The sequence below is a fragment of the Mytilus edulis genome, chromosome 4 (assembly GCF_963676685.1).
Source record: "Mytilus edulis chromosome 4, xbMytEdul2.2, whole genome shotgun sequence".
NCBI classification, from domain to species: Eukaryota; Metazoa; Mollusca; class Bivalvia; order Mytilida; family Mytilidae; genus Mytilus; species Mytilus edulis.
Genome location: NC_092347.1, coordinates 10,870,992 through 10,885,724, shown reverse-complemented (window position 1 = coordinate 10,885,724; position 14,733 = coordinate 10,870,992). Strand labels below are relative to the sequence as shown.

The 14,733-nt window shown below is 33.0% G+C and overlaps 3 protein-coding genes across 3 annotated transcripts in view; all 3 read left to right on the top strand.

The window, feature by feature from the left end:
* LOC139518972 (ubiquitin-like modifier-activating enzyme 6) overlaps nt 1-6,016 on the top strand; it is a 43,042-nt gene extending 37,026 nt beyond the window's left edge. Inside the window, exons 31-35 of the mRNA XM_071310677.1 lie at nt 366-479; nt 1,083-1,213; nt 2,062-2,149; nt 2,422-2,516; nt 2,976-6,016. Coding sequence (XP_071166778.1) covers nt 366-479; nt 1,083-1,213; nt 2,062-2,149; nt 2,422-2,516; nt 2,976-3,096 — 549 coding nt within the window. The 3' untranslated portion in view covers nt 3,097-6,016. The remainder of the gene's footprint in view (nt 1-365; nt 480-1,082; nt 1,214-2,061; nt 2,150-2,421; nt 2,517-2,975) is intronic.
* A 3,209-nt stretch (nt 6,017-9,225) lies between these two features.
* On the top strand, nt 9,226-11,356 carry LOC139518371 (complement C1q-like protein 4). The gene is made up of 2 exons (XM_071309924.1): nt 9,226-9,456; nt 10,920-11,356. The coding sequence occupies exons 1-2, from the start codon at nt 9,270-9,272 to the stop codon at nt 11,339-11,341; spliced, it is 609 nt and encodes a 202-aa protein (XP_071166025.1). The 5' UTR covers nt 9,226-9,269; the 3' UTR covers nt 11,342-11,356.
* A 1,513-nt stretch (nt 11,357-12,869) lies between these two features.
* On the top strand, nt 12,870-14,502 carry LOC139518932 (complement C1q tumor necrosis factor-related protein 3-like). The gene is made up of 2 exons (XM_071310625.1): nt 12,870-13,089; nt 14,051-14,502. The coding sequence occupies exons 1-2, from the start codon at nt 12,915-12,917 to the stop codon at nt 14,485-14,487; spliced, it is 612 nt and encodes a 203-aa protein (XP_071166726.1). The 5' UTR covers nt 12,870-12,914; the 3' UTR covers nt 14,488-14,502.
* The last annotated feature ends 231 nt before the right edge of the window (nt 14,503-14,733 follow it).

The window sequence follows — 14,733 nt, the reverse complement described above, 5'->3', positions numbered from 1 at the left end:
TTTTTGATAAAAATACACAAGCTGTTGATATATATTGTGAAGAGTCGTTTTGAATTGTTAAAAGACCCTCAACAACATCATGGCAACATCAAGGAGGCTGATAAAATTCCTTCCAGGTTTTTGTTCCTTTTTGGGGATTTTTTGTTAAAAAAAAATAAAATGAATTCACCTGTAGTACCCAGTTTAACTTGCGAAATATTTTGGTGAATTGCAAGAAAACCAGTGAAGGTGTGTATATTTTATAGATTGTTACACCCCTTAATAAGACAGCTTTGTGTATCACAAAATGCTGTAAATAATGAAAAACAAGTTAACTTAACAGTTTGCACAAGTTTTACAAGGGCTAATCAATTGATTAATTACAGAATTTACGAGCCGGTATGTATGGTATAGAATGTTCCGACAGATTAAAAGTAAAGAGAATAGCTGGTAGGATTGTTCCTGCAATAGCTACTACCACGGCTGCTGTAGCTGGTCTGGTGAGATATATTTATATATACAAGTGTGCTTTGGAACATTTACTGATATAGCATTTAACAGTAGTTCAAAAGACACTGGAAAGGCAGTAACAATGATAACCTCCAACTTCTGACATAAAGGTCATTTCTATCTTTATAAACTAGGTTTGCAGCCAAACTAAGCACAAACTATATTTTGGATTATGAAAACTCTTAAATCACTACAATAGCTATAGATAGGTTGTCAAATTTTCAGTGTTTAGTTATCGTACAACATCAGTTGCTTGGCCCATTATGAACCAAACAATTATGTATTTGCCACTAGAAGTTAAGATAACACAATCAATAAATCAGTCCAAACCAAGGGGACTTAGTCTGAATTACACTATCCTGCTTACTAATCAAACTGTAAGATTAACCATCAGTTAAATTTTATCAATATCAACGAAGGACAAAAACAATGAAAAATTAAGTGACAACCTCAGTGAGTTTTGTTGACTTGAAGTCTTTATATTTTGAACATAGACAAAAAAATAGTATATATGTATTAATATTATATTAGGTTCTGTCAAGAACACAAAAAACATATTTATAAGATAAAAACTCTGTTTTGATATTTAATAGGTGTCTGTGGAATTACTGAAAGTCCTTGATATGAAACAACCTATAGAGGTTTATAAAAACTGTTTCCTGAATCTGGCATTACCAGTGTTACTGTTATCAGAACCAGGACCAGTAGAAAAGACAGTACTTAAGTAAGATAAAGACATTACTTTGAATCAAATGGAGGAGGAGTCATAAAACAAATACTTTTACATTAAAAACAATTGGTAGAAATTAGAGAAATTAATCAACTATTTACACACCTTATAATAAACCTTAATATTGATTTAAAAAAGTCTGTAGAAATATGTCATCTTACCATAACAACTACATAATTCCACAATGATGTATACTGGATATTCAAATTTTTACAAAGATTTTTTATATGCTGAAAACAAAAAAAACATAAAAAAGGATTTGCTAATGTCATGAATGTTGTTGTGAATTTAAATTATACAAACTACAGTGGTTCTTTCACAAAATATTTCTCATGATTAAAATTGAAAGAAGGATGAACTCAAATGTTTATGGCTTATAAAAGGTTTCTGTTAAAAACATATTGTGAAAAAGGCCTCAGATACATCAAAGCAGAAATAATAATGAGATCAATAGATGGATACAAATAAAAGACATGGACGGGTACTTGTACATCTCAAAAATGAAAAGGCACTTAGTACTGATCTGAGAGTACTTGCAGTTACTGACAGCCAGTTCAAAGCCAATAACCACTAATAAAAAATATGTATCTGAGATTAAATTATCAATCAGCACACATCCAATATCCAATGGATTTGGTGTAAAGATGTCACGAACAGTCAGAGAAAAAGATGTTTATTTACACTTGATTTGTCCAGATAGTGAATATTGATTAATTTTATTTTTTTAGATTATCAGTATGCTTTTCTTGCATTGTTTATTTTGCTGTTTTCCACAACATCATTAAAGATTTGTATTATATACCAATAGATCTTCCTTGTTTATAAAAGATATTTTTTTTCAGAGAGGGTCTAACAGTTACAATGTGGGACAAATGGGAAGTTAAAGGCAACAAGACATTTGTGTTACAACAATTCTTACAACACTTCAAGGTAAATTTATAATAAATCCTCCAGATTTTTTTGTGATTTGAAATTTATTTCACAATTTTTTTCTTATTTGCCTTAAAAGAAATTATGTGAATTCAGTGACCTGTTAAACATTTACCTAATTTCATTGATCATGTTGATAGAACAATTGCTTATCTCAAATGCTGTATTTCTATATCATGATGTTTTTTTTGTCAAACCCATACCTTCATGGAAAAATAAAGTAATGTTGAAAATTATGAAAACACTCCTTTATATTTTTTTTTGAATTTCAGGATGTATATGGATTTGAAGCAACAATGGTTGGGCATGGTGTAAAAATGGTGTATGTACCATTTATGCCAGGACATTCTAAACGGCTAAATCAGACGTATGTATAATGCCAATGGCCTAAGCTATATTTATAAAGAGAACAAAACTAGTATAGGCTATTATAATACAACATGACCTTATTTTCATAAGAGTGTGGCTGCCAAGGGGTATGTCAAATCTTATGAACTGTTCAATCATCTTTTTTTTTTGTCAATTTTGATATGTTGTTACTAGTCATAACAAAATAGAGATCAAATGCTACATTTGAAATAATCACTAGCCATACAGGAGGTATGAGTCTTGATAGATTAGAAAATAGCACTTTATGTTATTTCTGTGAAATAGTATATAAACTGTTCAATAAATGCTTTTCAAACTCATATGAATTTTCTTAGAACTTACAGTACATATTTTGTAATTGAATATATCGTCTGTTTTCTTGTAATAAAGAAACAAAATTCAAACAATATTTCCCAGAACTAAAAACAATTATTAAAAGCCTAAATTTTGTTTGTAGCATGGAGAAGTTACTGAAGCCTCACCCTGGTCAGAAGTATGCTGATCTGGTTGTATGTCTACAGGGTGATAACGAAGAGGATATAGAAGGTCCACCCATTAGATATTACTTTGGACTGTGATAAATATACCAATTGTCTTTCATTGTGACAGTACTTTTATTGTATGAGTATTTCTTGTCTGTTTGTGAACAGGCTTTTATTGCCTTAATGTATGAATGTTTTTATCTACATTTACGAAAGATGTGAAATGTACAATTTTTGCTATTTTTTAAGAATATTTGATGGATGTAAAGTTTGTATTTCCCTAAATATTTCATTGTTATATGAGTGCTTGGATGGCTGTTATTAATGACAGAGTAAATGTTCTTCTTAGTATAATGAAATTCTTGAGAAAAATTGCTGGGTTTATTTATAAATTGGCAATGATTATTTAAGTTATGTTATTTTAATCGTAGAACACCCAAAGTATGTACATTTGTAGTAAACAAATTTTTAGCATCTGAAATCAATGAAATTGATTAAGGAAGCTGCAAATGGATTCTTTGATTCCTAAACAACCAAAAAGTTAAATGGTTAAACATAATCCCCCAAAATCTATCCTAATTATTCAATATCTAAATTCATTTCAAAGAAATTTGCTTTTATACATAAAGGTTTTTTCAAAACTCTCACACACCATTTTCTAACTAAACTTCTTTAAAAGGGAATTGCCTAAGATTTCTGGCTAACGCTTGAAGTTGGACTATAAATTTTAATATTTTTTTCATTCAAAATATGGCATTATTTTACTTATTATAAACAATTATTTCTCAGATTTTCACCCCTTGATTTCTTGAAACATTTGTTGATAGGTTTCCAGGAGTATTATAGTTTTCCTTTGTTGAATATCAGTTTCATGTTGAAATAATTTGTATAAAATTCATAAAATAATAGCTCCAATTAATTTAAAAAAAAAAAATGCCAAATAAAAACTAGCATTGTAAGTTGAATCATTTGTAAGTAACAAACAGTTTTAAAGACAGGAAAGGAAAGAAATGTTTTTTGTTGTTTTTGTTTTTAATATTTTTGATTTGTTACTGAACAAGCATTACTTATTAATGATTTATGTATATGTATATATCTTCATGTTTATGATGCCATGATTTGGCTATTTATTATTATTTACACTGTTAGATAAGCATTTCAAATATCAGTATGATATACACATCACAGTGCTAGAAGAGGTATGGCTAATTTTCCTTGAACTTTCAAAAAAATCTAACAGCTAATTGAATCTAGTTGTAGTTGAATATTTTCAAAAGACTGTAAATGCAATACTTTTACAGTTAAAATATTAAAGCATGCAATCCAAGAGTTTAAATGCCTTGCTTGCCAACTTTGTTTGGTTGTTTTCTCGTGCATTGTAATTAAGATTGACACCTACATTCATTGGAGAGGCGTAGTAACAATTTGTTTACTATATAAAAAAGAGTTGATTGGACAATGGATATTATATTAGAAACAAGTTTAATTTTCATTGACCAATAAACCATCATGTATAGTTAACCGACTGCTATACTCCACCTACCCATTGAAATAAGGTGTCAATCCTTATTACAATGTATGAGCAAACAACCAAACAAAGTTGGCAAGCAAGGCATTTAAACTCTTGGATTGCATGCTTTAATATTTTAACTGTAAAGAGTGCATCATTGTAGTTTGCTTAACACCATTATATGGATTGAAGAATTTTATACAATATATCATATATCTGAAAAAAGCTGAAAGAAATTTTGCGATGAAAGATTTTCTGATTTTGTATGCTCCTTGGGATAACTAAATCAGTTCCTGTTAATGAATGTAGATGACAAAAAAATCAATGTCAAAATAGGAGCAATTTACATAAGCATCGTCTTTTGTTGCTATAGTAATTTATTATGCTACTACATGTAAATGCTTTTGTTTTTTAACTCCTGTTCGCAGGTCTTACCATCTGTAGTACAGGCTATTTAAACCTTACTAGTCAGCATAAGTGGGGACAAAGGAAGAGATAAAGATTTATTGGCATTTTCAGATTTTATTTTACTTGTATTTTACATAATATTTTATTATTTCAGTTTACTCTTAAATCAAGCACACGAAATTCCAAACATTTCATATTTATACAGTCTGTTAAAGTTGATTTCATTGAATTTCTACAATAGGCTGTCTGCCTATTGTACAAAAATATTTCATATTCTTCATTTTAAGAATGTAGTACAGATTTAAGTGGTTGTTTCAATTTGCAAAAATGTCATTCTTCAATATATATATTAGCTTAACAATTCTTATAATTGTCCCTGGTAATAAAAGAATAAGTTTATTTATATAATAATTAGGCATAAACGATCACCAACTGATAGATATAGGAAGATGTGATGTTTGTTAAGTTTGAAACCATAATTAGTCCTAACTCTAATAAAATGCACTAAGACTTTGCCAGATAAAATACCATAAACTTTTACAGGTCTTATTGCTATGGCGTATGCTACACCAAGGGGCAACAGGATTAAGCAAGTAAGCATTCACCTGTAAATAAACTTGTTTGGTTTCACCTGACAATGGTGTTTGACTCATCAATGACATAAATTTACTGTGCATTTTTTCTTATTCATTGAATATCAATTTACATCGGTATATGTAAACCACAAATTTAGGTGAACAACAAAATATAAATTTTCTCTAGGCTTGTATGCAGATCCAGACTTTTGTATAAGGCACAAAATCAAATATCCATAATAACACAATTTTACCTCAATTCCCCAAAATAGTATCCACAAAAATAAACGAATCCACAGTACCATATACAATACAAATTATAGTTATTTAATTTTTGTCTGGAATAAATGTGCATTTTGAAAACCACCTAGCATAAATGTAAATGAATCTTTTTTGTACTAGAAATATAAAATGTCGGCCGCATAATATATTCACTGGTTATTATTATTTATTAGTGCTTATCATATTTTTTAAAGATGATCTAAAGATTAGAAATTGAACTTGAAATACACACAGAATATGTTATGTTGTTTGTTTTTTATTTTTAAAGTCTCATAAATTGCCGTTTGTGTTTTATACTACACAGCCTTAAAAGACTAAATATGGGGTGTGGGGTTGTGGATGAACATGTTATGTTAGAAAAAGAAAAGACAATGAGATGAGATACAATAGGGGAACAAACATCATAGACCAAGTCAAATATATATACATAGAGTTTATTAAGGTTAGAAAAGTTAGTCAGTCCCATAACCAGCCTTATCTCAACGATGCAATCACAAACCAATTCAATTTTTATACGACCGCAACATTTTTTGGCGTTATGGCTCAATATGTTTTGGAATTAGGGGAGAAAAAATGGGAAAAACTAGGTTTTTCTGGTCAATGGACAATTAATATTAAGACAATTTAAAAGCAGTGTAAGGGTGGTAATTCAAAAATATTCAACATACAATGTTAGGTATGTTGACTATTTATATTTACCTCCCTTACAAAAAGGGGGGTAGAAGTGAGCTTTTCTCATCACTTGGCGTCTGTCGTCCGTCGTCGTCATTGTCTGTTGTCGTCGTCGTTAACATTTTACATTTTGAACTTCTTCTAAAGAACCACTGAATGGAATGAAATCAAACATGGCATGAATGTTCCTTATGAGGTGCTGACCAAGTGATGTTACTTTGTAGCCGATCCACCATCCAAGATGGCCGCCAGCGGGGAACTTAGTTTAACATAGGACCCTATGAGAAATGCATACAAATGACTTCTTTTAGAGAACCACTGAATGGAATAAAAGCAAACATGGCATGCATTTTCCTTATGAGGTGCTGACCAAGTGTTGTTACTTTGTAGCCGATCCATCATCCAAGATGAGTGCCAGCGGGGGACTTAGTTTAACATAGGACCCTATGGGAAATGCATACAAATGACTTCTTTTAGAGAACTGTTGAATGGAATGAAACCAAACATGGCATGAATGTTCCTTATGAGATGCTGACCAAGTGTTGTTACTTTTAGCCGATCCATCATCCAAGATGGCCGCCAGCAGGGAACTTAGTTAAACATAGGACCCTAAGGGAAATGCATACAAATGACTTCTTTTAGAGAACCGTTTCATGGAATGAAACCAAACATCGCATCAATGTTTTTTATGAGGTGCTGACCAAGTGTTGTTACTTTGTAGCCAATCCATCATCCTAGATTGCCGCCAGCAACAATGTTAGGTATGTTGACTATTTATATTTACCTCCCTTACAAAACCACTGAATGGAATGAAATCAAACATAGCATAAATGTTTCTTATGAGATGCTGACCAAGTGTTGTTATATGAAACCCAACTTACCATGAATGTTCCTTATTAGGTGCTGACCAAGTTTTGTAACTTTGTAGCCAATTTCTTTTTTATATGATTTAAAAACCCCAAGTAGAGTCAGGTGAGCGATACAGGCTCTTGAGAGCCTCTAGTTTTTTCTCCAAATTTTTAAAAAGTTTGAAGAAGACATCTTTAATTGCACTATATTGTGCAATAAATTTGTAAGATCTCGACATTTGTTTTGCGTAAGAAACCCATATAATGTCAATAATTTTATCACAATCCAAATTTAGAGCTGTATCTAGCTTCCAGAATGTTTTGCCCATACTTGCTCCAACTGTTCAAGGTTCGACCTCTGCGGTCGTATAAAGCTGCACCCTGCGGAGCACCTGGTTTAATTTTGTATCTACCTTGGCCGCTTTTTTTATGAAACAAAGCAGGACCAATTCTTTCAATTTGTCTTGTAGTTTAAAATGATGAATAGGTATAACAGTCGTTTGTTTAATACTATAAGAGACTTGAATAGATTGTTTGTACTCAAGACTCAATGCTCTTCAACTTTGTACTTGTTTGTACACATTTTTAAGTATCGAAAACTGATTCATGACGCCTCGTATTGTTTAGAGCTTTATCTGTGAGAAAAACAACGTATTAAACAAAATAAAAAATCCATAAATCTTCTTTTGCGTCTAGACTAGTCTATAGTATTTCATAATCGTCGACTGAATCCATCAGTATGTTAAAGTTGTGTTTCAAATTGAAGTATTTAGGTTCATAATATTTCAGGCCTTTGGATAACACATGTGGAAGAGAGGAGTGAATTGACAATGATCGAAATTTACTTTATACGCCATGCATGGCCAAAAAAGAAAACAAAAACAACCAGGAACATATGTATCGCATTACAAACAGCTTTTTAGGAGATTCTGACATGATTATTATTGCCGAATTTCGTATCAATAACGGGACTGATTTGGCAAGATCTGGACTCATTCGCCAAAAAACAGCAATAACATTTTTCTTCAGATCATATGCCATTTCCATGGGAAACCGCTCAGAAAACACAGGACATTATTACGATTTTAATCCGATACGGCAAAATCAGTTACGACATAGTCACGATTGCAATCCGACAAGACAAAATCGATTTAGTTTTCCCGAATGTTACGGGATGCACCTGACTGTCGGGGGTGCTTGACCGACCTCTCCGATCCGTTTTAATCTATTACGAACGCATACGACTGCCATCAGACAGTGACATGACATTCCAGATCGTTGAAGATAGCAATCCGACTTTTTCACTTTCATGTCTTAGCGCTGACTGATGTCGAACGGGAGTCATAATCGGCACTATCTGAACACTGCATTACGGGGGCGCATCTATCTGTCGGTGGTGCTTGACCATACTCTCCATACCATTTCCGGGGCGTAGTAATCTGTGATGAACGTATACGACTGCGTTCAGACAATGATAGGACATTCGAGATCACTGAGGATAGTAATCCAACTTTTTCACCTTTCGGTGTTGACATAAATATCAATAATGTGGTCATTTTTATTAATTTCCTGTTTACAAAACTTTGAATTTTTCGAAAAACTAAGGATTTTCTTATCCCAGGCATAGATTACCAAAAGCCGTATTCGGCACAACTTTTTGGAATTTTGGATCCTCAATGTTCTTCAACTTTGTACTTGTTTGGCTTTATAAATATTTTGATATGAGCGTCACTGATGAGTCTTATGAAGACGAAACGGGCGTCTGGCGTACTAAATTATAATCCTGGATTCCTGGTACCTTTGATAACTTTTTTATCGCTGTTTATCGAGCCATAATTGGAACTGTGAGAACACCACATTAGATGCATAACTGTGATCTAGTTAGACGACCAGACAGGAAATAAATATATATCTAGAACTAACTGGTGACAATTCTTATCTTGTACAGACAAGACTTAGACACCAGTCACAATCATGAATTCCATCACGCTCGTTTTATTTTTTTTTCTGACTAAAAATTCATTGTCTGCTACCTTGGAAGACAATAAGCTTCAGCGTCTTGAAAATGTAGTGAAGGAGCTTCAACAACAGTACCAAGAACAGAGAAAGGAAGATCTGAAGAGGATAAAATCGCTCGAAAATGAACTGTTGTACCATAATCGTAAGTAAAAGGGAGCAACCATTTAACTTAAAAAAAAAAAGGGGGGATTATGTTTTTCTGTCGGAGTCAGAAAGCTTAACACTATGAGGAACATCTGGATTCAGAACATTTTTTTATCATCTACTCGACCAATCACATTGGGGATCAGAATTTTATTGAAGGAAAAAACTATAACCCCACTTAAAGTTAATTGGTCGTTCCCTTATCATGAATGGTAGGCCAGAAATCAGTAGCCGGAAAGAGACAAAAGAACACGATGCTATTAAAGAACAGAGTATAAGAATATCCACTTGCAATTTCTATAATTATATTTACAACTGTTTCCGAATCCTTCCCACAAAAATCGGATGGGTATTTATTAGATTAGAATCAGTCAATGACGAAACTCATTGTATGCATTGAAAACTTATTGTATGACATGATTATCAATTATATGGTCATTTTAATCAATTTCCTGTTACAAAAACTATGAATTTTCGAAAAACTAAGGATTTTCTTATCCCAGGAATAGATTACCTTAGCCGTATTTGACACAACGTTCTGGGAATTTTGGGTCCTCAATGCTCTTCAACTTTGTACTTGTTTGGCCTTATAACTATTTTGATCTGAGCGTCACTGATGAGTCTTATGTAGACGAAACACGCGTCTGGCGTACTCAATTATAATCCTGGTACCTTTGATAACTATTTACACCACTGGGTCGATGTCACTGCTGGTGGAAGTTTCCTCCCCGAGGGTATCACCAGCCCAGTAGTTAGCACTTCGGTGTTAACATGAATATCAATTATATGGTCATTTTAATAAATTTCCTGTTACAAAAACTTTGAATTTTCGAAAAACTAAGGATTTTCGTATCCCAGGAATAGATTACCTTAGCCGTATTAGGCACAACTTTTTGAGAATTTTGGGTCCTCAATGCTCTTCAACTTTGTACTTGTTTGGCTTTATAACTATTTTGATCTAAGCGTCACTGATGAGTCTTATGTAGACGAAACACGAGTTTGGTGTACTAAAGTATAATCCTGGTACCTTTGATAACTATTGGGTAATGAACAGCTGATCAAAATTTTCATGAGTACTAATATGAATGTGACTTTATGTATTCTGACATAAATGCATGCTAATGGCTATATATGAACTCGTTCGATGGAATGGGGGAATATCAGGACATACCGTGATCCCCAAGTGTTGTCCACTCTTAACACTTGTAGTTTTAGAACCACTAGATAAAATCCATTAATGCGTATACACTATGAGATGAACGGGGTCAAATGTAATTCAATTGTTTGTGGGTTTGACATTTATCGTTCGCGAGTTGCATTTGATCTTTTCTGAGAAAACATATATATTCAACTGTGTTGGAGACGGATGCATCTTTAATCATTAAGGCTGTTAACGTATTATCATTTAACCAAATTTAACCAACATTTAGCTCACATTACCTTGTTTCATTTGTCTTCCAGGTCAGACACGATCCTTTCAAGGATATTCTAGAGTATCATTTACGGCCCACTTATCGACAGATATGTTAAGAGTTGGTAATTACCATACAATTCATTTTGATCACGTGATAACTAACAACGGTCATGCGTACAACTCACTGGATGGTATATTTCGTTCCCCTGTTACTGGAACTTATGTTTTCATCTGGACGACCACTAACAAAGACCAGAGCTACATGAGTACGGAGTTGGTGAAAAATGGAGTTCGAGTTTCGCGATCTGCGTCCGATGCTATGGATCACATGGATTATGCTGTTGCCACAAATTTTGCAGTTATTAATTTAGCAGTAGGAGATGAAGTTTGGATTCAGTCTGGTACTTGGCATAGTGGTCAAGTAGCCGGTGACGATTTGTCATCTTTTGCAGGATGGTTACTTGATTAAAATCTCTTCATATTGTTCTTGCTTTTTTTTATGAAGTCACGACAAAAAATCTGAGAAACTAAGAATTTAGCATCTTACTAAAAATTAAACCTATCTTGAAGTTTGAATTTCGGTCTGTCATTTTTTCCATTGTTCTTTACCACTATTACATGTTTCAACTACTGCTGAAATTGATGCCTAGTTTTTGTCACGTTACTTTCTCACTGAAAAATAATAATGGGACTTGACAGTGACATCATTTCAGGAATCAGTGATAAGGTTATGTGTTTGTGGTAAATAGATAAACGAATATGTAGTATGAGTGCCAATGAGACAACTCTCAATCCAAGTAACAATTTGTAAAAGAAAAACTATTATAGGTCAATGTACGGTCTTTAACATAGAGCCTTGGCTCACACCGAATAGCAAGCTATACAGAGCCTCCAAAAATTACTAATGTTAAACCATTCAAACGGGAAAACTAACAGTATAATCTAAATGAAAACCAAGAAACGAGAAACACGTATAAACCAAATCAACAATCGACAGCTATTGAACATCAGGTTCACGACTTAGGACAGGTGCAAACAAATATGGCGGGTTTAAACGTTTTAGTGGTACCAACCTTCACCCTTACTCGAAACAATAGTGTAACATTACAATAAAAACATACACACTATCAAATATCAATTGAAATGCTTAACTGAAACAAAATACATATTAACACAAGTGAACATGCACCGACCTAATAACTTTGATCTATGGCACAATATGTAAATACACAATAAAACAAATAGGGGTTGAATAAATAAAAGCAACCGTAGTATACCGCTGAGGATGTTAAATTATTTTTAGAAAGTCAATCATAACTATGTGTTAAATAATGTACACAGGTTATCAAAAATTAATTTAAGCCCATATACTATTAAGCAACAAGTCAACTATATGTTCTGCATGGAATGATTTATTGTGTGTAAGATTGACATCTGATGTTGACTTCATTCTGCTGATATGCTTTATATATAAATAGGTCAACTATATTTATTGTATGGATGAATTGTATAGTGTAAATATCCATCTAGCAGAGTTCAAATATGACTTTGACGTCAGTTTCTCGTTCATTTGTTCTAAGTTTTCATGTAATGTCTGTTTCTTATACACTATAACCTAATGGTTAAATTTACATTACCTTCTGACCATGAACTTTTTCATATGAATCATTCTTAATGTTCAGGTTGTATGAAACTTGTTGTAAAACACCTTTATATTTCAAGATGTATTGCATAAGTAAATAAGACATGTGCGCATTTGTTTTTAGTTAGTTTGTTTGTCAGTTTTGGTTGGAGGGGCTACTTGGCGTTTCTTACTTGTTAGTACATTAAATGTTGAATGAAATTTTGTGTGATGACATTTATCCGGTTTGAAGTCTTTAAACAAATCATCTACAGTCGTATGTAGACTGTGATTCTCAAGTATGAACGAATTCACATGAGTTACTAGTATCACATGACGCCCTATATTCGTCTACAACTGATATCGATAACGGAAGTGCTTCTTATCTCGTCTATATAAGACGCACAAATCAGACACAACGATGAATTTCTTTATCAATTTCATTTTATTGTTTCTTTTCCAAAATTTATTGTCTGATGCTGTGGAAGACACTCAGTTTCAACGTCTTGAACATGCCGTTTATGAGCTTCAGCAACAGAGACTAGAGGATGTGAGGAGGATAAATTCGCTAGAAAATGAACTTTCATTACAAAATCGTAAGTATCATTCTAAATACAGGTAAATCAGGATAAATCATATGACTTAAATGAGTCCATAGAACGGCATTCGTGAACTTCAAATGTAGTGTATACAAACCAATTAACTGCTGACGTCAACCGTAACAATATTAGTGTATGGTTTTCTTTTTTTGTCAGGTTTCTGTCTTACTGACATATATGTACACATATTTTAAATTGAGAGGAATCTTAATATCACCCAGTCATGAACGTTTATAATGCTTCTTGGGAGGAACATAACTCATGAGTATTGAAAGAGATCTACCAAATTCGACCTGTGTTTGGTAGTATAACGCATTGTGTATAAGTTACATAATATTTGGTGGAGGTAAATTTAAACATTGTCCACAGTGCGGTAACGTCAATTCAGCATTTTGTATCCTGTATAAAAGAATATAACATAAGAATGGCACAAGTGACGTCAACCAAATACAAACTTTATCTGTGTTATAAGAAATTGTTGTATAATTTCCGGGCATAACAATTTTTTGTAGCAAACTTAAGTTTAAGTGCGGAAACGGCAAATTCGGCCATTTATCCATTTGTAAAGGGACAACCCCATCAAATCAGAACTATATCTGTGTTTTGTGGTAATAAGCAGTTTTGTGACGTTTTGACGAACATACTTACTAGTGTTAAACTTAATGCCCCAGTCGCCTAATGATATTGGCACTGCCGTGATTGGTCAGATCAACCACAAGAACTTGACACAAACAAGCATATTTTTTTTTGTTAAGTTTATTTATAACCAATATATTCCAGGACATGAAGTGTACGCATGCATCTGCTTTTTTTTCTGAAACAAATGTTTACAGTGTTAATGAATGGCAAATCTTCAATCAAACATTGTTTTAAAGTACAAATGTTTTCCTTACGAACATGATGAAATAGCTGTAACAAATGATAAGTTCGCAAAACAAATTTTTCACTTATATTTCAGGTCGGACTCGTTTGTTATTGGGTTCTGTTGTACCTGAACACTCGAAAGTATCGTTTATGGCTCATTTATCTACGGATTTGTCAAGAGTTGGAAATAATCACACCATCCATTTCGACCGTGTTATTACAAACAACGGCCAGTCATATAACCCACTCGATGGTATATTTCATACCCCTGTTACTGGAACTTATGTTTTCATCTGGACGACAACGAATAGAGACCACAGTTACATGAATTCAGAGTTGTTGAAAAATGGAGTTCGTGTCGCGCGAGCTATGTCCGATGCTATGGATCACGCAGATTATGCTGTTGCTACAAGCTTTGCAGTTATTAATTTAACAGAAGGAGACGAAGTTTGGATTCAGTCTGGAACCTGGCATAGCGGTGCGTTAGCTGGTGATGATTATTCATCTTTTGCAGGCTGGATACTTAATTAAATTATCATTATACTGGGGTTGCGTTTTTCCTGGTCAATGTTTCAAAATCAAATAAAAGAAATCAATTTCTTTGTATCAGGTTATTTGGCCGATTTCATGTAACAGACCGAAGCTTTACCTTTTAATAACATTGAATTGTGTTATAAACACCCATACGTAAGTTACCAAGCCGACAAACAGATTCTCATATTGAACATCATGGACTTAAGATAAAGAAAACATATATTTGCGAACAAGTGCCAACAA

Excerpts from the sequence above, each read along its gene's own strand:
- LOC139518371 (XM_071309924.1), top strand. The coding sequence starts at position 9,270 with ATGAATTCCATCACGCTCGTTTTATTTTTTTTTCTGACTAAAAATTCA. Across the intron at positions 9,457-10,919 it reads TGAACTGTTGTACCATAATC|GTCAGACACGATCCTTTCAA; the intron begins GTAAGTAAAAGG and ends TTTGTCTTCCAG.
- LOC139518932 (XM_071310625.1), top strand. The coding sequence starts at position 12,915 with ATGAATTTCTTTATCAATTTCATTTTATTGTTTCTTTTCCAAAATTTA. Across the intron at positions 13,090-14,050 it reads TGAACTTTCATTACAAAATC|GTCGGACTCGTTTGTTATTG; the intron begins GTAAGTATCATT and ends CTTATATTTCAG.